Source organism: Bos javanicus, chromosome 10 (genome assembly GCF_032452875.1).
Source record: "Bos javanicus breed banteng chromosome 10, ARS-OSU_banteng_1.0, whole genome shotgun sequence".
NCBI lineage: Eukaryota > Metazoa > Chordata > Mammalia > Artiodactyla > Bovidae > Bos > Bos javanicus.
The window spans coordinates 20,795,616-20,816,683 of record NC_083877.1 but is presented as its reverse complement, the minus strand read 5'-3'; the positions used below and the strand labels follow the sequence as shown (position 1 = coordinate 20,816,683).

Below are 21,068 nucleotides of genomic sequence, written 5' to 3'. Positions count from 1 at the left end.
CTCCGTCTTTCCCACCAGACTCGTTTCATTTCACAGAGACCTGCAACCCCTCCCCCTGCCCTTTGGCCTTTTTCTTGCTTGTCTTCCTAACCCACGCAGCTTGGGTCTTTAGCCACCTTCTTGCCTGAGTTCTTGATTATCCTTTCACTGCAGCTGCCAAGTGAAATCTTAATCTTGGGTCAGTTTGTCTGTTAATGTTCAAGCACCAATATCCAGGATGCTAAAAGAATCTTAACACTACACTGTGTTAAGATTGTGTCCATAAGCTGGGTTTTCCAGTCTCAGTGGGACCGTCAGTGCTGCCCAGTGTTCATTTTCCCAGTCAGCTCCCTCCCATTCTCCACAAGCCTTTCTTCTCAGATCTTTGACTTCATACCCCTTCTCTCATCAGTTGACCTTCCTTACAGCCTAGTGGGAGATGCAAGCAGGAAAAACAACAGACGCTACATTAGACAAAGTATTGGAACTGTGGGAGCACTCAGGAGGGAGGGACGTCTGATTTGGACCTGAGCAGTCAAAGGCTTCCTTAAAATAGCACATCAGCTAAGCCCTGAAGAGAGTCACAGTCTGCCAGAACAGAGGGAACAACGAAGGAAAAGCAGTTGTTTGGCTGGAGCATTACATGTATGTTACAACAGAAAATTGGAGAGGTAAGTGGGGTCAAATTTGAAGTCACATAAAAGAATTTCGAGTTGATCCTAAGGAGAATGGGGAGGCACTGAACTATTGTGGGAACAAAATCATTTATTCCTGGATTTCACGGTGAACACACCAAGGGGAGAGGAGCAGAAGGCTTGCTGGAGTCATCAGTGAAGAAATGAAGGGTCTTGATGAGATCCTTAGGAAGGATGTAAAGGTCAGAGGAAATAAGGCTTGTAACAGAACCTTATTTCTATTAGGAACAGAGGGAGAAATAACAGAAATAAGGTTCTGTTACAGGGATGGATGGTGGGAGAGGCTCCAGTGAATCCTGGGGAATGGCTGGCTGGATGTAAGGAAAACTGGAGTCCAGGGTCATGGAAGGTAAGATAAGTGTGCATTTCAAGGTTAAGAAGCATGTCCATCCCCACCCCCATACATCCAAGTGATCCTTGTACCTGTCTTTATTCATATAAAGGTACGGAAGTGATGTTTTTTGATTTTGGACCCTAGGTCTCAATTGGTCATGCAGCTTCCGATTTTTTTTTTTTCCACTTGGAATTCAGTGCAAAGTATGTAAGGCAACTTGAGCTAGTCTACTGAATAATGACATGATATGCAGCTCAGTTGGTAAAGAATCCGCCTGCAATGCAGGAGACCCCAGTTCAATTCCTCGGTGAGGGAGATCCCTGGAGAAGGGATAGGCTACCCACTCCAGTATTCTTGGGCTTCCCTTGTGGCTCAGCTGGTAAAGAATCTGCCTGCAATGTGGGAGACCTGGGTTTGGGTTGGGAAGATCCCCTGGAGAAGGGAAAGGCTACCCACTCCAGTACAGTCCATGGGATCACAAAGAGTAGGGCACGACTGAGCAACTTTCACTTCACTTATGCAGAAACAAACCAGCCTAGCTGAGATGATGTCACCAGATGAACTACTCAAGTGAGTCCAGCTCAATCTGTTCAAAAAAAAAAAGCCACCTCCACAAAAAGAATATTTTAGATTCCTTAGAACATGCTTCTGCAATACCTTACCATTCTCTGTAATATTCTCACACTCAGGTGTTTCTCATGCTGGATTATAAACACTAGTAGCATAGGGTCTCTATTGGTCTTACTGGTAATTTTCTTCCGGGATGCCACACACTGCCTGGCACATAGCAGGTACTCAATAAACATGATTGGTTGAAAGGACCAGATCCATGGAATGAGTCTCACCAGATTACAAAGGGATAATTTCCAGCAATGAAACTGCATTTCCTCTCAAGCCTTGTGGCCAGTGGTAGATAGAAGGTGAATTATGATGTGTGCAGAACATGGGACCTTGGGGAGTTCCGTAACCAAGAAGAGAAAGAAGTAACAACAGCCAGTGTAGACAAAAGAACTGCTTCTCCCTTCTTCCCCCTCCAAGTTCCTAGTGGAGAGCTGAGCCCAGCATCCCAGATTGCATAGGCAAGTTTTGGAGACTTTAACTTCACTTTAAAGTTACCTAGCCTACAGCAGCTTAAGGTGTTGGCTTTCTAGGCAGACAGGAGGCTTTTAAGTAGCAAAGCTCTCTGCACTCAGCAAGCCCAACACCATGGGGAAGGGAGACATGGAAGCACCACCCACCTCGGCCTACCGCTCTGTCATGGAGGAGTATGGTTACGAAGTGGGCAAAGTCATTGGCAATGGCTCCTACGGGACAGTGTATGAGGCTTACTACACAAAGCAGAAGGTCATGGTGGCCGTCAAGATCATCTCGAAGAAGAAGGCCTCTGAGGACTATCTTAACAAGTTCCTGCCCCGTGAGATACAGGTTGGAAAGGGGTCTAGAAGAGGGAACTGATACCAAGATACTTAATGGTTCTCAAAAGGGGTACGGTTAGGAGTGGGTGGAGCCAGAAACCACTAAACCACAACTGAATGGCTCACTAGGCAGCTAGGAAAATTTAAGTTTCTTTCCACCTCACCTTCAGACCCTCCAAAAGTAAAAGTACAAAACAGGGTTTGTCCACAGGCCACCAGCCCTCTGGGGTTTGATTCTGTTGCAGAGTTCTAAAAAAGCAGCAGTGGGAGAGGAGGAGGGCTGGAGCACAGCTCCCTGCCTCGGTTTGATGGGTCCCTCTTCTGGAGCCAGGTGATGAAGGTCCTGCGGCACAAGTATCTCATCAACTTCTATCAGGCCATCGAAACCACATCCCGGGTCTACATCATTCTGGAGCTGGCTCAGGGTGGTGACGTTCTTGAGTGGATCCAGCGCTACGGGGCCTGCTCTGAGCCCCTTGCTGGAAAGTGGTTCTCCCAGCTGACCCTGGGCATCGCCTACCTGCACAGCAAAGGCATCGTGCACCGGTGAGGGCGCTGCCACTCAGACTGGGGCCTTTGGGCTCCAGGGGGTTTTATGCACATCTACTTTCTGCTCTCTTTCCCTCACGCTCCCCTCCTTGATCTCCCTCCTGAGTATCTAGGCCCATCCATCCACTTTAATCGTCTGCTCAAGAACACATATTAAGTGCCCCCTGTGAGCAGAGCACTTAATGAAAAGTGATGTTAAGCTCCCAGTAGTCCTTAGCTGCCATCCTCTCCCCTTTGGGTTCTGCTCACAACTCCCTGGCTTTCCTTCCTCTCTGCCCTGTGTCCTCATAATGGCATCTCTCTCCCTTTGCCTTTCCTCATCTCTAGCCTCTGACCCCTGGCCCTTCAGCTCCCAGTCTAATACTAAGCCCTCTCCTGACCCCCAGCCTTTCTGCTGCTGGTAGGGACTTAAAGTTGGAGAACCTGCTGCTGGACAAGCGGGAGAACGTGAAGATATCGGACTTTGGCTTCGCCAAGATGGTGCCTTCCAACCAGTCTGTGCGGAATAGCCCTTCCTACCGCCAAATGAACTGCTTCAGCCACCTCAGCCAGACCTACTGTGGCAGCTTTGCTTATGCCTGCCCAGAGATCTTGCTAGGCTTGCCCTACAACCCCTTCCTGTCTGACACCTGGAGCATGGGCGTCATCCTCTACACTCTGGTGGTCGCCCGTCTACCCTTTGATGACACCAATCTCAAGAAGCTGCTGAAAGAAACTCAGAAGGAGGTCACTTTTCCACCTAACTATGCCATCTCCCAGGAGTGCAAGGTGCTGGCTCCCCTAGGAGGGCTGAAGCCTTGGGTGCCCCGTAGGGAGGGAACACCCAACCTAGACCTCCCGATCCAGGGGAAGGCTCCCCGCCACCAGGGCTATCTCACGCCCACCCTCTGCCCTAGAATGGCAGGGAGGGCTTAAAGGGCCAACCCCTGGGCTTGCACCTGGGATGAGTGATGAGCAGGTTTTAGTCTCTATCTCTAGGCCAGAAGGGGATTCTGCAAGGTTCCCCTCAAGATATTGGCTTTCTGAGCAGACAGGAGGCTTTTAAGGGTAAAGTCAGGGCCATACTCCCTTTCACCAGAGTGGTGTGATGGGCTATCCTGCTTCTTCCTTAGGTCCAGCTGCTCATTGCCTGTGTGGCACAGTAGGGGGCCAGCTCAGCCAAGACCTCTCTCTCCCCTGCCCTAGAACCTGATCCTCCAGACGCTACGCCAAGCCCCCAAGCGTGCCACCATCCTGGACATCATCAAGGATCCCTGGGTGCTGAAGTTCCAGCCTGAGCAACCCACCCATGAGATCAGGCTACTCGAGGCCATGTGCCAGCCCCCCAGCACCACTAATCGTCACCAGTCCTTGGAAATCAGTACCTGAAAGTGGCAGAGGGGGAGGGGGGTTGAAAGAGGAGCAAAGCAGGAGGGTCTGGGGATAAAAATCTTTTATACCAAAAATAAATAAATCTAATTCTGTTTTAGTTTCATTAGCTGGAGTCACATTCTTTCCTCAGGGGACCCTTAGCAGGGAACAGTGCTGAGGGTGAGAGGTGGATTTCTGCCCAGAGCCTGTAACCAGTCATCTAGACACCAGTTAAGTCTAGATTGTAATTTACAGTGTAGCTCTTCTGTGGTTCTGAAGGTGGGCTGGGCGAGATGGGAGGAACACCTGCTTCGGAGACGCTTCACTGTTCTGGCTGAGGACATGCTCGCTGCTGTGTGTCTCCATGCACTCCACATGTTCAAGTAGTGGGGCAGAACTTGCTCTACCCTGGTTGCTCTGTTTGTCTACAGTCCAAAGGGACAGCATTGTTCATTCTTTTAGAAACCAGTATCAGGAGGTGGGCAATATTTTGGTTCCTTCCTCCTCCAAATGCCACCTTAACCACCACTGAAACAGTCCCAGGAGTTAGGGTCCCTCATTATTGTTCCTACACGTGGAAGTAACAGTTTCAAACCAAGCCTATTCACTATGCGTTCTGGAGAAAGCAAACCTATTTACCCCATCATCCGTGTATTTCTCCTTTCCTATCTGTGAACAGGCTTAGTAAAAGGAATATGGGTAGTAAATCATGCGGCTCTCTTTGCAGTGGCACAATTGGGTAAAAAGGGATGAGGGAAGACTTAGGGGCGGCCCCACATGATTCTGGGATAATACTAGACGGCAGTTTCCTTACGCTCAGCACTAGGCATCCCTAGGACAAACCAGCTTGAGAGATGGAACAATATCTGCCTGGAACACACCAGGTTAAGATACTGGAAGCTCCATTTGTTCTACGCTACAGCTCCCCTTTCTCACTCTCATTGTCACTCATTTCTTGATACAAAGCTCCAAGAACCAGGAGATGAGTTTCAGTGGTAGACAAGGCAGCATAAGCACTAGGGTTCCGTCCACCCAGTTTTATTGGGGATGAGGGCACTGTAATGCTATCCATGGGAGCCCAGGGGCTCTTCCCGTACCAATCCTTCTTCATAGTTGAGCCAGGGAAGGGAGGGCCACAGACCCTTTTCTCAGGCAGGGTCACACCACCACCCTCAGCAGGACCTACCAACAAGGCCATGTTCCTTTAGCTCAGCATTTGGCACTTAAGGAAAAGAGAGCAACAAAGGCAGCGTCAGGCTGACAACCCCAGACTCATCAGGACACCCACTCAGCCAGCTGCTTTAGTTCCGCTTCATCTTCATCCGCTTTGGGAGCTTTGGAGACAAGGACACCCAGAGAAAGACAAGTGTTAAGGTCTCAGCAACTTCCAACCATCCCCTTCTGTAACACTAGGAACCTGCTGAATGCTCTCTCCCAGCAAAGAACCTAAGGGTATGGTCTTGCTTGCTGGGCTGCTGCTAATTCCCATAGCACCTTTGTGCAAATCAGAAGGTGCTCATTTCTCCCAGCATTTGCATCCCTAAACCAGGATACATGGTTTGTAGGGTGAAGGACAAGCTGGATCTCAGTCCCCATTCCCCTTCAGCCAGGTACCCTTATGCAGTCAACAACCTATGCAACTGTAGCAGTAACCCTCTCTGCCTGGATCCTTTGAGGCAGGATGGATGAGGAATAATTTCCCCCCTGTCTATCCCACCCTCTCAAGTCCTTGAGATGACAGAAGAGCCCTGGGCACCTGGCTCCGCAGGCAGATGTGTAGAGGGTGCACTGGGCAGTGCGACCGGGGGCTCCTCCTCCTCGTCACCCACGTGTAACAACTCTCGGGCCAATTCCTCCTGCTCCAGCTCCTCTAGCTCCTCCAACAGTTCATCCTGGATACGGGAGGACAAGGCCACTCAGAACAAAGGAAAATTCTATTTCCAAAAACATACTTTTGGAGTTCCCCCCAAACCTGCCCCACAATTCTCTTGGGCATTCCTTCTGGCTGGTCCCATGCCTTCAACATTCCCTGACCCCTCTCGCCCAGTCACCTCATCCACGTCATCTCCAAAGCCCACAGGCCGAGAAATGGCATCTGAGATCTGCTGGGCCACCTCCTGTTGTTCTGTGATGTCAGCCATCAGTTCATCCACCTTGTCAATGTCCCTGAGAACAAGATACACAGCCCAGAAATCAGGTGACAATCCCCTTCATTTTTTAATCTCACATGAATGACGTCCCTCCTGCCTGTGGCTTCAGACTGACAAATCCAGGGCTACCAGGTAAAAGAGACCCCTGGAAAAGTATAAAGAGGCAAACATGGGCTGAGAAATGACATGAAGCCACAGTGGGGAAGACTGGGTGCTCTCTCTGAAGGGTCTTAAAAAATGAGAAAAATTGGGACTTCCCTGTGGTTCAGTGGTTAAGACTCCTCACTTCCACTGCTGGGGGCCCAGGTTCAAACCCTGATTGGGGAACTAAGATCCCATAGTTGCTCGGCACAGCCAAAAAGAAAAAAAAAAAAAAAACCCAGGAAATCATATTTCCTCCCTAGAATGTCCCAGCCAGCAGAGATCATCTTGTAGTAAGCAAGAAGGCTGACAGAGGTCTAGCCATCACAGGCGTCTCTACTCTAAATTCACATCTGGAGAGGTTTTAAGAGTCACAGCACAAAACCAAGCTACTCTCCCCAGTGCCTGGGTCCCCTCCTCCCCTCCCCCCATACCCACATGTCCTGGTAGGCCTTCTTCAAGCCTTGGGCAGCAAGCTCCATGGTACGAAGCACTTCTGCATTGGTGGTGGCATTCTCAATGGCCTCACGCTGAAATTCCAGGGTGGATAATGTCCCGTCGGTTTGTGCCAGCTGCTGTTCCAACCTTTTCTTCCTCCGCAAAGCCTGTAGGGCAGCTGATCCAGCCCACACCCTGAACATCAGAGCCAGAAGCCCTTGCCTCCCCCTGGGCCCTCCCTGGTGGCACCTTTCCCTCCCCCATTACCTCTCTTGTTCTTGGTCCCATGCTTCTTGGCAGCTTGTAGCTCCTGTTCAATCTTCTGCTCCAGAAATTCCTGTTTCTTGATCAATATCTTCTCCGTCTCCTTCAGTTTCTGTATTGCCTCTTCAGGGGTTGGCCCCTTCTCCTTCTTTCCTGGAATCCAATGGAGCAGCCCACATTGTGTGAAAGAAAAATATTAGCCAACGATTAAATGGCAACCCACTCCAGTGTTCGTGCCTGGAGAATCCCAGGGACGGGGGAGCCTGGTGGACTGCCGTTTATGGGGTCTCACAGAGTCGGACACGACTGAAGCGACTTAGCAGCGTGGAGTGCATGGTATGTGCCAGGCACTTAATAGTGTTGTTTTTAATCCCCAAATGACCTTCTATAATGAATGTACTAACTCCAGTTTACAAATGTGAAAACAGGCACAAAGAGGTTAACATTTTGATCTAAAATCACAACTACTGTAGTAAGAGACTGCAAGGGAACTGAAATGTGACAGTATGAATTCCAAAGCCAGTATCCTTTTTATTCCTAGCTACATTTCAAGTCATTTCCAATCTTTTTTTTTTCTTTTTTTTAGAACAATTTTGGATTTACAGCAAACTGAGCAAGTGGAAGGTACAAAGACTTCCCGTGTGCCGCCAGCACCCACACATGCATAACCTCCTCATTATCTCGTTCCCCACCAGAGTTCAATCACGTTTTATAATCAGTGTTCCACTTGTTATCCTAGAAGATACGCAAGGTCCTGACTCCACAGCATCAAAGTGAACAGAGCATAGAGGCTAAAGAAAAAAAGTCTGATCTCAATTTTCCCCTGTATCTTCTGCACTTCTAACAGACTTATTTTTTAAAAAATAAAAAAGCTGAAGGCCTGAGCCTGCTTAAGATCCTTCTATACTCTCCACTGCCTACAGAATAAAATCCAAAAAAGGTTTTTTAACAAGATACACAGGGTCCTTCACACACACACACACACACACACACACACACACACACACACACCCACCCATACTCAGAGGTCAGAACTTCTTTTCCCTAAATATACCACACTTCTCCCTGCCTCTGTTTTGCACCGTTACCTTTTCCTAGAGAACCTCAACCACCCTCCCACCCCCGCCACCCTCCACCCACCCCTCCACCCACCCACCCGCCGCTTGGCATACTGCTAGACTCCGGATCACCACCTGGCACCCTGATTCTTCTGTGTACCCCCTGGCTTTCGGGAAAATCTCCATCACGGAGTTGCCACACCACACTGTAAATGCCAGATTTTGCCTGTCTCCCCCACCTCAGAGGAGCTCAAGAGGGCTAACTTTCTTGGGTCACCTCAGATTGCCTCCGGCCCAGCATGAAGGAAGCACCAGTGCTTTGGAAAGGACTGCATGCCAAGAAACCGTCCCCAAAGCCTCAACAGTGGGAGCCAGCACAGTAGCCACGCCCTCCACTCGCGCCCCCTCCGGGGCCTCAGGCTCTTCCCTCCCAGGAAGGCAGCTGGAACCGCGCACGCAGACAAGGCGGCGGTGCTGGCTCGGGAGAAGGCCGGGCTATAGGGGTTTTCCAGACAGCGTCTCCTGCTCTCCCCGCCTCCAGCCCCCTGCGGCCAGCACCTCCCGGGGACCAGTCTTGCCCGGGCTCACCCCTCCCGAACAGCCGGCCAAGCCCACTCATCGCGACCCTCGCCTCTCCCGCCTCCGCCCCACGGTATCCCGTGCGCTTCCGCCTTGCTCCCGAGTAGGTGCCGTACGCCTCACTCCGAGACCGGCCTCGGCCAATCCCTCCTTAGGGCACCGCGGCGACATCATCAACAGGCGCCAGTGAGACCACTGCTATCACGTGAGCCAACACACCAGCCCCAAACCCACGCGCTCCTCTCAAAGCGGCCGCTTAGTTTCCCGCTGAATAAAAAGGCCGCCCCACTCCAACCCGCAAACAAACTCTTTGTTTCCTGGAAAGAAATGTGCAGGGTAATGCACCCTACTACTTGGGGCCAGTGCAAGAGTTTTTTACGCCCTTGACAGAGCTCGGGAGAGGGGTGGGAATGGGGAGCGCACAAGGAGATCATAGTCGGTTTGCCACAAGTTCATAAGGCAGATCCAGTGCCTCACGTTCTGGTCTTTGCACCTCCGGATGGCCCACCCCAGGTCAAAACAGAAACAACCCACACAGGGTAAGATCTCTTCTGCCGCACACAAATACACTTTAATAATTTACAAATGCACCTGAAAATGCCCTCCTGATTTCCTTTCAGTTCTGTGCCTCAAATGACTGGACCTCAGAGTCCAGCTTGGGCCTTTGTGAATGCATCTAATCCTTGAGTTAGGGTTTGAAGGCTCATTCCATGCTGGACATGAATGCAGGTAACACCTAGAAAGAAAAGAAGCCACATTTCATCAGGCCTTCAGGGCTCCCAGTTAGGACTCTCGCCTTTTTGGGGGCATCACCTGCATGCAGACTATCCTGTACATACCTCCCAACCCTTTCCCTCTTAGGAAGCCTTTCTCCTCATTCCCCAAATGGCTAGCCTCACCACTTAGTACCCAATTTGCTGACATCTACGATGTTCCTCTTCTCATCATCAAAGAAGATCATCTGAGAGAAAGGAACTCCAGTCTTCCGCTGCAACCTGTGCAAGACACGCTGGGAGTGACCACGCTGGCTTCTTAGCCCCTCCAGTCTCCCTGGTCTTCTCTCTCCCGGCTTCACCATTTATCGCTTCATACCTCTCAAAGTGCGTGACTTTGCTGCCTGGATAGATTTCCCGATGAACAAAGTATCTGACAAGGTCAAAGAGCTCCAGCAGCTGGTTGGCTCCTTCAACCTCACCTGTCCTGCAAAAAGGTGTAGTAGATGGGGAGAATGGAGGGCCAAGGCTGCAAGTGAAGTTAATGTGTAACCAGGGGGAAATCAACTTCTTGTTTGTCCGGGATGGGCAAGCATCTTCCGTCCAGCTTCAATTCCATATCCTTCCTGCCTGATACGGGTACCACTGAGCCAATGTTTATAAAGTTACAAAATGCACAGCAGAGGGTACAATTCGAAAATGTACAAATACCTGCAAATTTGCGCGGCCTAAATTTTTGCAGCCAAAGGGTTACACGGAAGTCTCCTCATGCACACATCTCTCAACATTAGACCGACTCAGCCCCTCTTCTTACCGTGAAGCGGCCGCGATGGGTACTCCCAGGCCCCGCAATCGTTCCAGGACCTCAGGCACCTCAGGGTACAGTTGGATGCTCTGGCCCCGCCTATCTCGTACAGTTCCGTCACTGGAGACGGCGAGAGTGCGCTCAGCTCCCGCGGAGCCCCGCCTGGCCCCAGGCCTCCCCAGCCCTGCCTCACCTGCTCTTGTGGAACGGGGGGTCTACGTGCGTGTCCACCCAGAACGGCCAGAGCGTGTAATCTGCGAGAGGGAGAAGATGAGGGTGTCTCAGCCTGCGAGGGCGCAGGGCCTCGAGAGCAGCTACTGGGCTTTGGAGAAATACTGTGCCTTACGAAACTTTCCCCAACCCGGTCCCTCACCTAGATCGAAGACTGCGAGTTTGGGGAGTCGCGCCATGACCCGTGCCCGCAGGCTGTGCGCACGGAGGCAGGCCTTGCTCTCACAGCTCAGTGGCCGCCGGCGGGCCTCAGAGAAACGGCGACTAGAGCGTCGCCAAGCCGAGCTGGGAAGGTCGGCCCAAGACCGCACAAGGGCGCCCTCTGGTGGTGGAGGAGGGGAAGGACCTCAGCAAAGTACCGTCGCCGACAGCTCCTATGACCCTCAGGTCTCTGCAAGGTCTTGTTTCTCCATCCAACCCAGGCTCACCATATGCTACTGAACTAGAGGAGCCAAGGAAGGGAAGCCCTTTCTTCTAGTACCCCTCTCTCATTTTATCTCACCGAGACCTAAAGTGATCCATCATAGCTCATCACTCCTCATCCTATCTCAATATCAGCCTCTCCATGGTATAGAAACCTAAGCCCTCAGCAATATTCCAGCCATAAAAGAATGTAGTGTTGATTAAGCTCTTGAGGGCTTTTCTTGAACCAGGCCCAAATGTCCTGTAGCATCTCAATGGGGGAGAACTCACTCTCCTGGTTTCTACCACCCACATCAGTAGTATGCTGAAAGAGATTTAACAACCAGTTTGGGGGGAAGGACTGATTTGTATTGTCAATTTCTGTAAATACTCTTGACCATGGCCAATTTCAAGCTACCAACATGAAGTAAGTTAATATGGGGCTGGGAAAGATGCCAACGATTAGCTCTGGCACAAGTAACAGTTGGCTCTAGCACACTCCTGAGTATACACTTACAGTTTGAGAATTCCTCTAAGGGTATGTTCCCTTCCATTGTCACAGTCCTTCAACCTGGTGTAACTGGGTGTGCACTGGGTCAGTTCTGGGTTTTTTTGGCCACACCCAAAACTAAGATCCCACCTGTTTTGTGGGATCTTAGTTCCCCAACCAGGGACTTAACTCCAGCCCTTAGCAGTGAAAACAGGGTATCGTAACCACTGAACCACTGGGGAATTCCCTGGGTCCACTTTGATTTCAGTCACATTTGTGCAATAGAAGAAAGATTCCAGGAGGTCAAGAAATATTTTATTGAGAACCAGGGACACAGCCGTAAGAGAGGGAAGCACACAGGACTGCAAACTAAAACCCAATAGCCAGCAAGGGCCCTTTGGGCCAGGAACACTGCCTCCTGGGGTCCTCACAATCTCCCACCAACAGACACACAAGACTGGGCATCCAGGGGAGGGGGTAGTGGCTCTGGTGTCCCACAGAGTGAGAGGATATATGATGCCTCATTATGAGTGACAGGGCAGGGAGGTAAAATGGAGCAGAGTCCGTCACTGCCTAAGACCACCTCCTCCTCTCAGAGCCAACACCAGATGGAGGACTGAACCACCTAATATCTTGTAATCAGCTGCTGTCTTCTCATCATTCCTACAGGAAGAGGCAAAAAAGAAAAAAAAAAGGTATTAGCAATACCCTTTAGAGTGGCGTTCTTAACCTGGGTTTCACGGATCTCTGGAGATCTATGAATGCATATGAGAAAAAAAATTACATCTTTTATATTTTTACTAATCCCCAACTGTAACTTGATATTTCTTTCAATTTTGAACACAGACAAAAGCCCACAGGGGTATTAGCAATATGGGTAACCTGTTAACAAGAGAAATTAGAGATATTTTCAGACTTCCCTGGTGGCTGAGTGGTAAAGAATCAACCTGCCAATGCTGGAGACAGAGGTTCAATCCCTGATCTGGAAAGATCCCACATGCCGAGAAACAACTAAACCCATGTACCACAACTGTTGAGCCTGTGCTCTAGATCCTGGGAGTTGAAACTACTGAAGCCCACATGCCCTGTAGCTGGTGCTCTGCAACAAGAGAAATCACGGCGTTGAGAATCCCATGCACTTCAACTACAGCAAAGGCAGCACAGCAAAGACCCAGCATAGCCAAGAAAAAAAACCCATCAGCATACTTTCATTTCCATTCCATACTTACATCTGTTTGCCACTGTAGATGAGCCGCTGCTGCTGTGGTGGAATTCCCTCTTTCTCCTCCACACGCTCCTTAATTCGTTCCACCTTTAGGGGTACAAGTAGTCAGGGGCTGCTCAGGGGGAGGGACCATGGAAGTGGAAAGAACAAGAGCTATGCAGATAGCATGAGAGCAAAAGGACTAAGTTCATCAGCATACCCAGGCAAAGGTACATGTAGGGAGATAGGCTTGGAGAGGTACTGGGCATACATTACCTTGTCCGTGGGTTCAATGTCAATCTCAATCTCCTTTCCGGTCAGCGTCTGAAATAGGCAAGGGTTTCCTGAGTCTTATAGTTCAGTATACAATTTGTCTCCTAGGTAAAACATCCTGGCCTAGCCTTGGGGGATCGACTTCCTTTTGAGAAATGCACACTCTCAGCAAAGTTGATTTGAAGTGTCAGGAGTATTTGCTCATACCCAATTTCAGACATTTTTAGGCTGTGAACAACTTTGACAGGGGAAGAGTCTGTAAACCATTTGACCTCTTAATCTCACAGGTCATCTCATCCCCCACCCAATTAGAATCCATGAGGATACTATAACTCCTTTGGATAAGACGTCAATGAGAGTTGTCCTAAGGAGAGTATTCCTTTGAAAAGGACCTTGTTTTATGTACTAATGCTAGAAATTAACACTCAGATAATTCAAAGCATTCTCAAGGACACTAGAGATCACCTCTGACCAGCTTTTTAAGCCATACTAGAACTCAACATTCTATTCTTCTGTATCTTCTCCAGATTTTCACCTAAATCCTAAAATTGCAGCTCTGGTCTTCTTGACTTCTTCCATAGGCTAAAGGTTGCTGACACCCAAAACACAACTGTACACTTACAAATACTGTGCTTCATCCTATCTTATCTCCCATCCATCCTTGCTCTTAAAGTTCCACCTGCATCAGTCTACAGTAATCTAGACTACAAATGGACGGTCTAATTTAGGGGCATTTTCTTTGCTTCTACTGTTTTCCTTGTTGCCATCCCCTCTTCCACTCCTTCTCAAACCTTTAAGGGACCCTTTAAGATTGATGGCTTGTCACCAATGCACTTTAATAGATATTACAGCTAGTTAAGTGTCAAACTCTCCAATTTATACTCCAACTTCTTAAAGGACAGAGACTGTTCAATCTTCCCAGTCTAAGCACAAAGTATGGTGTTTGACATATAAGCAGTCAATAAATAATAATGGAAAGGCTAAATACACTGGTGGCTCAGACGGTAAAGCGTCTGCCTACAACGCAGGAGACCCAGGTTCAATCCCTGGGTCAGGGAGATCTCCTGGAGAAGGAAATGGCAACCCACTCCAGTATTCTTGCCCGGAAAATCCCATGGACGGAGGACCCACAGTCCATGGGGTCACAAAGAGTCAGACACAACTGAGCAACTTCACTCACTAAATACACTGAAGATCATGTTATGATCACAGCCAACACTTACTGAACACTTTCTAAGAGTCAGAAACTATACCAAGTGTCTTAAATGCATCAATATTTAATCCTTGCAAGTAACTTGAGATATGTACTATTCCTATAACCATTTATAGATCAGGAAAATGGGGTTTGGACAGGTTAAAAAGCATGCCTATGATGTCAAAAGGACAGTGTGGATCCAAACACAAATTCGCTGGCCCCAGAACCAGAGCTTTTAGCTCCATATTCAGCACTGCCTGAGTCTGGCTGATCTAGTGCATGCGTGCTCAGTTGCCAAGTCGCATCTGACTCTTTATGACCCCGTGGACTGTAGTGCGCCAGGCTTCTCTGTCCATGGGACTTTCCAGACAAGAATACTGGACGAGGTTGCCATTTCCTTCTCCAGGGGATCTTCCTGACCCAGGGATCGAACCTGCATCTCCAACTCCTTCCTTGGCAGGTGGATTCTTTACCACTGAGCCACCTGGGAAGCCCAGGTGACCTAGTATTGGGACTCGATGTACACTCCTGTGGCAGATAACAAAATAACATATGGTTCCCACTTATGGGGCCAGAATGAAGAAAGGACATAAGACCTAATTTCTCAACCATGACAATGGCTCAGTACTAAGGATATTAAAAAAAAAAAAATGCAGGAGTAACTCCCTTGGATTGACCTGTTTGGATGCAAAATAATAAATTACAATAGTGATTCTTAAGTTTCCACCCCAAACCAAGCTGGTCTATATGAAAATTCAATAGTCTATGTTAAAATGAGAAAAGGAATAGCAACAGTGAGATTTTCATGAAGCTAAATATGTGCATGCGTTCTCGATTGTGTCTGACTCTTTGTGACCCCATGGACGGTAGCCCTCCACACTCCTCTGATTTTCTGCAAAAATACAGGAGCAGGTTGCCATTTCCTACCCCAGAGAACCTTCCCAACCCAGGGATCGAACCTGTGTCTCTTGCATCTCCTGCACTGGCAGGCAGATTCTTTACTACTGTGCCACCTGGGAAGCCCTGAAACTAAATATATTCAGCTGTTAAAAATCCTTTTATGAAATGACAGTGACAATATACGGTATTTTTTTTAGGCTCTTTCCTGACCAAATGAAAAGTATACAATTCTGCGTTGTCCACAAATATTTCACTTTATTGTTCTTAATGCAAAGACTCTTTAACCAGACAATTCTATCTTTAGGTAACTAACCTAAAGGAAAAACTTGAAATTTCAGTACATATTCAAAGAGGAACATATGAAGTATACTGTAACACACATTGGAGAAGGAAATGGCAGCCCACTCCAGTGTTCTTGCCTGGAGAATCCCAGGGACGGGGAGCCTGGTGGGCTGCCGTCTATGGGGTCGCACAGAGTCGGACACGACTGAAGTGACTTAGCAGTAGCAGTAACACCTTTTATAAAAGCAAAACACTAGAAATAGCTTGCTGCTGCTGCTGCTGCTGCTAAGTCGCTTCAGTCATGTCCGACTCTGTGCGACCCCATAGACAGCAGCCCACCAGGCTCCCCTGTCCCTGGGATTCTCCAGGCAAGAACACTGGAGTGGGCTGCCATTTCCTTCTCCAATGCATGAAAGTGAAAAGTGAAAGTGAAGTCGCTCAGTCGTGTCCGACTCTTAGCGACCCCATGGACTGCAGCCTACCAGGCTCCTCTGTCCATGGGATTTTCCAGGCAAGAGTACTGGAGTGGGGCACCACTGCCCTCTCCGAGAAATAGCCTAATGCCTATTAATAAGAAAACAAACTATGGTACATCCATAGAATGATATATTTATTATGCAACAGCTTATACACAGACATGGAAAGATCTAAAAGAATATACGATTAGTATCACTTTCTACATGTAGATATATACATACATACATAAAAAGGATTAAAAGTATACATATCTCTTAAAATGATGATTATCCTTGAGAAGAGGAGTAGGACTGAGCACAGGGTTTACCAAACCTGACTCTCCCTTTATCTGTACTATTTACATTTCTAATAAAAATATATTCCTTTATCATATGGATATTAATAAATATTCATTCTGATTTAATAATAACAATTTTTAAAGAGTACAAAAAACTCTAACAGGAGGCCTAGAACTGCCCTCCCAAGAGTTGGATGCTTGTGCTTTACAAGGTTTGAAAAAAATTACTGGTTTATAAATTCTAAAAGTCTAGGACTGGTTCTCTTGTTTCTGAGATTGACTACAAAAGCCTATGAATGTATCCAGACAGCATTCTGGCATATGGCATCCCAGCAACAACGCTTCTGGGAAAATAATATGTCCAAAAATATATCTATGATAATGGGACTGCAACCTTTTGAAACTGCAAAACTATAAAGAGCAATTTAAGGTTAAATTGAAGGTTAAATAAATTATGGTACAGACATAGGGGGAAAATCACAGACTCCTCAAATTGTGTTTAGATTAATAGTATAATTCTAATTTTGTAAATAAATAAATCAACATATGTATTTATATGCTTTCAAAAAAGTGTGAAAGGATATACACATCAGTGCTTTTGAGTTGTGAGATTATGGCTGACTTAAATTACTTTTTTTGTGCTTTTTTGTATTTTCCTTTTTTAAAAACCATGAACACTCTGGAATAAAAAAAAAAAATTAAAATAATGTCCTTGATGAGAGTAAAGTAGCACCGTCTACTAGAGATAGAAACTTAGTAACAGCCACATATACAATATTAAATATTCTAGTAGCCACATTTTTTTAAGGTGCAATTTTAATATTCTGAAACCCAATATATGCAAATTATTAATATATTTTACATTCTTTTTTCTAACTAAATCTCCAAAATCCTGTGTGCATTTCATACTTACAGCACACTTCAATGCAGATGGTAAGTTTTCATCTCAAATACTTGATCTGTATTTAAATTTCTTAATTTACAGTTGATGAGACTTCCCTGGTGGTCCAATGGTTAAGAATCCACCTTGCAACGCAGGGGATCAGGGTTCGATCCCTGGTAGGGGAACTAAGATCCCACATGCCAAGGAGCAACTAAGCCGGAGTGCCACAACTACTGAGCCGGAGTCCATGTGCCACAACAAAAGATCCCACATGATGCAACCAAGACCCAATGCAGCCACATAAATAAGTATTAAAAAGATTAAAATTTTTTTCATAATTTACAGTTGAAAAAGATTTACATTCCCAACTTGTTCCAAACAAGTTAAAAGGTTTCCCAGCAATGGCACCCCACTCCAGTACTCTTGCCTGGAAAATCCCATGGACAGAGGAGCCTGGTAGGCTGAAGTCCATGGGGTCTCTAAGAGTCGGACAGGACTGAGCGACTTCACTTTCACTTTTCACTTTCATGCATTGGAGAAGGAAATGGCAACCCACTCCAGTGTTCTTGCCTGGAGAATCCCAGGGACGGGGGAGCCTGATGGGCTGCCGTCTATGGGGTTGCACAGAGTTGGACACGACTGAAGTGACTTAGCAGCAGCAGTAGCAAGGGCTGAATAAAGTTTTAGTTCTTATATTTAACTAAAATGAAATACAAATAAAATAAATAACTGAAATAAAACTTCCAATTCCTCAGTCTCACTGGCCACATTTCAAGTGCTTGATAGCCCACGAGGGCTAATGGGCACTGTGCTGGACACGGCTCAGCATTCCAGCTTATGTAGGAAGCAACAATAAAATCAGAATATCCCCATTTTGTAAACTCCAATGCAATAATAGATCTATGCAACTACTAACATCACAGAAAGCAAAACCACCTGACAGAAGTAAATGTCACAAAACCACCCCTGAATTATTCTCATATGAACAGACAAACAGGACTACCTGAGCCTCTAGATCTTATTATCAATTGACAGGAAATAAAGAGGAAAGAGATATATTAAAAGACTACATGGGGATGTAGTCAGCAAAATCCAAAACATAGGAAACTCTATGGGGCCAATAATCTAGGTTATTAAACAAGAAAAAATCAGGGAAATGTAGAATTACAATTTTAAAGAGGCCTAAAATACTTACCAACCAAGCACAATGTATGAATTTTAATTGGATCCAGATTCAAACAAATTGTAAAAAATAAATAAGACAATGATAGTGAGGAGTTATCATTGATTTTTGAGGTGTAATAATTATGGTTATGTTAGGAAAAAAATTCTTTTTTACAGATAAATACTGAAATATGTACAAATAATACATGGTACACTATCTGGGGTTTGCTTCTTAAAATATCAAGTAAGAAAAGTAGTCAGTATAAATAAAATAGTATTGGCCATGAGATGACAGTTTTGAAACTGTGTATAGGGTGCTTTGGGCTTCCCTGGTGGCTCAGTGGTAAAGAATCCGCCTGCCAATGCAGGAGACGGGTTTGATCCCTGGGTCCAATCCTTGGGCTGGGAAGATGCCCTGGAGAAAGAAATGGCAACACACTCCAGTATTCTTGACTAGGAAATCCCATGGACCTAGAGGAGCCTGGTGGACTACAGTCCATGGGATAACAAAAGAGCTGGACATGACTTAGTGACTAAACAACAACATAGGGTGCATTATTCCTTCTCGTTGCTGTTTATATGTTTGAAATTGTCCATAAATTAAAACTGTTTAAAACTGAACAATTAAAAATAAATAAATAAAACCGAACAATTTTAAAAGATCACGTCATACTGGGTTTCTTCCCTCAAATCTGATCATTGTGACCTAGGAATACATCTAATGGTATTCAACTGAACTATGATGAAGCTAAACTTAACATTCTGCTCTAAGCACTGGAGGGGATACAAAAGAAATTAAGTGACTCAGCCTCTGTCAACAATCTTTTTCAAGTGAAGATTTACAATCAACAGACAATGAGACATACAATTAATAAAACAAACCAACATACAAGGAAATGCCATACTGATTATTATTGTCCAAATACAAAAGTTCAATGACAAAATGCTGTGGTGGGGGAAGACCAACAGTGATTAATTTAAACCTGACTGAGGTAACATTTCACTGCCTTATAACAGCTAAAATAAAGACGGGTGCAGAGCAGCTAGAATGCTTACTCATTGCAGGTGGGGATGTAAAATGGTGCCACATTTTGGAGAACTGTTTGGCAGTTTCTTTTAAAGTTATACATGACCTAGTAATTCCATTCCTTGGTATTTATCCAAAGGAAATGAAAATATGTGGTTTAGTTGCTAAGTCGTGTCCAACTCTTGTGACCCCCATGGACTGCAGCCTGCCAAGTTCCTCTGTCCATGGGATTCTCCAGGAAAGAATACTGAAGTGGGTTGCCATTTCCTTCTCCAGGGGATCTATCTTCCTGACCCAGGAATCGAACCCAAGTCTCCTGCACTGCAGGCGGATTCTTTACTGACTGAGCTATAAGCTGTAAGTCATTATTCAAATTTTAAAAAACAATGACCTTTAAAATACTGCTTGGCCCCAATCCTTAGCTAAGAGGTAGTTCAGAAGAGCTAAAGATGTTAATTGCTATTATGCGTGGTAAATACACTAAGGAGCAGACGCAGTAACGACAGACTTACTTAGCAGTTAAAAAAAAAAGTTTAACGTTGCACTGCACCAATTGTTAGTTTTTGTCCCTCCGTCTTAAGGCACCAAGGAGGAAACTGCAGGTAGGGCTAATGAGGGTTGGGAATTAGTGAAGAACCATGGGAGGCGGGATGGAGATCGCGTACTAGGATACTGATAACTTGCCTCAGTCAAGGAACTGAGGCTAGTCCAGGATGCTGGCTCAGAAAGGCAGGCGCTGACTGAACACGCTCCCACCTTTGGTTCCTGAAGGAAGGCTGAGATACTACATCTTGGCAACAACTAGCCAAGGCTTACAGTCTAGTTTCTGGGAGGCCCCATTTCCCACAAAAGGCTAACGCTTTTGTGCTGTGCTGTACTCGGAGTAGCCTACGTTAGGCGCTGGGAGAACCGGGTAACTTGGGATGAAGGATGGGGAACAGAGCTCATTCCAAAAAAACCGAGAGATAAGGAGGCCAAGATGCTGCTAGGCCTTCTCTAAGACCGCGGGGGTGCATACAAACAGCGAGACTTCGGACAAAGGCGGCCCTGAAGTAAAAGCAGGTAAGGAAAAGTCTCCTGACGGGGCCAGCCCCTGCTCTCAAAGTCCTCTAGGGCCTCCACCCTACCTCCCGGCACCCCTCGCGCGGAGCCCCGAAGCTGTCAACCCCCTCCAGGCTCGGGAAAGGCGTGGTTTTCCTTCCCGGTTTCTCCCTTAAGGCACAGCGGCCAGCCCAGTACCACTGCGTCTTGGCAAGGCTGGTGGTGCTCCCACCTTCACTTTAATTAGCATCTTCTTCTCAGTTTGGGGCTGCACACAGACAAATTGCTGCTTCTGCCGCTACGGTCGCCGATGCCTCTCCCCAGCACTCCGCCGGCAGGAATCACTTCTACTTCCGGGTCACAGCCAGGCTCCACCCCTGCCTCGCATTCCCCCTCTCCCTTCTTTCCAAGGGGTTCCGGAAAGGCTCAGGAATATTTCTGCGTTTCGTTTCGGTAGCGTAGTGAAAGAAAAAAAAGAAAGTAAAAAGGCAGCCAGCTTAGTCACAGCAGAGATGACAATTCTGAGAGTCCCCAGTGAGTTGGGGCTAGTAATAAGAGGGCACGGAACGAACTACTCCTCCCATCATGCCAGGGGGCAGCTCCGCGCGTCTCACTCTGGGAGTTGTAGTCCCCTGTCCCTCGGATCCGACGGCATCCTCAGTGTGTGAACTCTGTTATCCAGAAGGCCTTGCACGGCTGCCACCGAAGCCGGAATTCCTCGGCTGCTAGTTCTCTGCGGCAAATTAGCCCAA

The 21,068-nt window shown here is 47.1% G+C and overlaps 4 protein-coding genes across 11 annotated transcripts; 1 reads left to right on the top strand and 3 right to left on the bottom strand.

The window, feature by feature from the left end:
* Positions 1–4,440, top strand: TSSK4 (testis specific serine kinase 4). 4 transcript variants are annotated; one of them, XM_061430381.1, is made up of 4 exons: positions 1–650; positions 2,755–2,969; positions 3,359–3,740; positions 4,158–4,440. In XM_061430381.1, exons 1-4 carry the CDS (start codon positions 627–629, stop codon positions 4,338–4,340), a joined length of 804 nt encoding a protein of 267 aa, XP_061286365.1. In that variant the 5' UTR covers positions 1–626; the 3' UTR covers positions 4,341–4,440. The 4 variants fall into 4 exon arrangements, with proteins under 4 accessions (XP_061286365.1, XP_061286364.1, XP_061286363.1 ...); XM_061430380.1 differs by lacking the exon at positions 1–650 and adding an exon at positions 1,250–2,433 and having other exon boundaries at positions 4,085–4,250; XM_061430379.1 differs by lacking the exon at positions 1–650 and adding an exon at positions 1,251–2,433 and having other exon boundaries at positions 3,377–3,740.
* A 904-nt stretch (positions 4,441–5,344) lies between these two features.
* CHMP4A (charged multivesicular body protein 4A) lies at positions 5,345–9,396 on the bottom strand. The gene is made up of 6 exons (XM_061430384.1): positions 8,962–9,396; positions 7,319–7,468; positions 7,052–7,229; positions 6,374–6,488; positions 6,079–6,214; positions 5,345–5,656 (listed from the first exon to the last, which is right to left on the bottom strand). The coding sequence occupies exons 1-6, from the start codon at positions 8,990–8,992 to the stop codon at positions 5,598–5,600; spliced, it is 669 nt and encodes a 222-aa protein (XP_061286368.1). The 5' UTR covers positions 8,993–9,396; the 3' UTR covers positions 5,345–5,597.
* Positions 9,397–9,492: 96 nt separating this feature from the next.
* Positions 9,493–11,018, bottom strand: MDP1 (magnesium dependent phosphatase 1). Of its 4 annotated transcripts, none has more exons than XM_061430390.1 (6): positions 10,844–11,018; positions 10,664–10,724; positions 10,480–10,590; positions 10,045–10,152; positions 9,875–9,947; positions 9,493–9,688 (listed from the first exon to the last, which is right to left on the bottom strand). In XM_061430390.1, exons 1-6 carry the CDS (start codon positions 10,878–10,880, stop codon positions 9,656–9,658), a joined length of 423 nt encoding a protein of 140 aa, XP_061286374.1. In that variant the 5' UTR covers positions 10,881–11,018; the 3' UTR covers positions 9,493–9,655. The 4 variants fall into 4 exon arrangements, with proteins under 4 accessions (XP_061286374.1, XP_061286371.1, XP_061286372.1 ...); XM_061430387.1 differs by having other exon boundaries at positions 9,852–9,947; positions 10,844–11,014; XM_061430388.1 differs by having other exon boundaries at positions 9,862–9,947; positions 10,844–11,012.
* An 868-nt stretch (positions 11,019–11,886) lies between these two features.
* On the bottom strand, positions 11,887–21,046 carry NEDD8 (NEDD8 ubiquitin like modifier). Of its 2 annotated transcripts, XM_061430392.1 has the most exons (5): positions 20,931–21,046; positions 20,549–20,754; positions 13,074–13,121; positions 12,823–12,905; positions 11,887–12,256 (listed from the first exon to the last, which is right to left on the bottom strand). In XM_061430392.1, exons 2-5 carry the CDS (start codon positions 20,564–20,566, stop codon positions 12,160–12,162), a joined length of 246 nt encoding a protein of 81 aa, XP_061286376.1. In that variant the 5' UTR covers positions 20,567–20,754; positions 20,931–21,046; the 3' UTR covers positions 11,887–12,159. The 2 variants fall into 2 exon arrangements, with proteins under 2 accessions (XP_061286376.1, XP_061286375.1); XM_061430391.1 differs by having other exon boundaries at positions 20,549–20,931.
* Between the last annotated feature and the right edge of the window lie 22 nt (positions 21,047–21,068).

Excerpts from the sequence above, each read along its gene's own strand:
- MDP1 (XM_061430387.1), bottom strand. The coding sequence starts at position 10,880 with ATGGCGCGACTCCCCAAACTCGCAGTCTTCGATCTAG. Across the intron at positions 10,153-10,479 it reads CCCATCGCGGCCGCTTCACG|GACAGGTGAGGTTGAAGGAG; the intron begins GTAAGAAGAGGG and ends ACCTTTTTGCAG. Across the intron at positions 9,689-9,851 it reads AGCAAATTGGGTACTAAGTG|GTGTTACCTGCATTCATGTC; the intron begins GTGAGGCTAGCC and ends TTTTCTTTCTAG.
- CHMP4A (XM_061430384.1), bottom strand. The coding sequence starts at position 8,992 with ATGAGTGGGCTTGGCCGGCTGTTCGGGAGGG. Across the intron at positions 7,230-7,318 it reads TGGGACCAAGAACAAGAGAG|CTGCCCTACAGGCTTTGCGG; the intron begins GTAATGGGGGAG and ends GGGCTGGATCAG. Across the intron at positions 6,215-6,373 it reads TTGGAGATGACGTGGATGAG|GATGAACTGTTGGAGGAGCT; the intron begins GTGACTGGGCGA and ends TCCCGTATCCAG.
- TSSK4 (XM_061430378.1), top strand. The coding sequence starts at position 2,215 with ATGGGGAAGGGAGACATGGAAGCACCACCCACCTCGGCCTACCGCTCT. Across the intron at positions 2,434-2,754 it reads TCCTGCCCCGTGAGATACAG|GTGATGAAGGTCCTGCGGCA; the intron begins GTTGGAAAGGGG and ends TTCTGGAGCCAG. Across the intron at positions 2,970-3,358 it reads AGCAAAGGCATCGTGCACCG|CCTTTCTGCTGCTGGTAGGG; the intron begins GTGAGGGCGCTG and ends CCTGACCCCCAG.
- NEDD8 (XM_061430392.1), bottom strand. Across the intron at positions 12,906-13,073 it reads ACATTGAACCCACGGACAAG|GTGGAACGAATTAAGGAGCG; the intron begins GTAATGTATGCC and ends GTACCCCTAAAG. Across the intron at positions 12,257-12,822 it reads ATCTACAGTGGCAAACAGAT|GAATGATGAGAAGACAGCAG; the intron begins GTAAGTATGGAA and ends CTCTTCCTGTAG.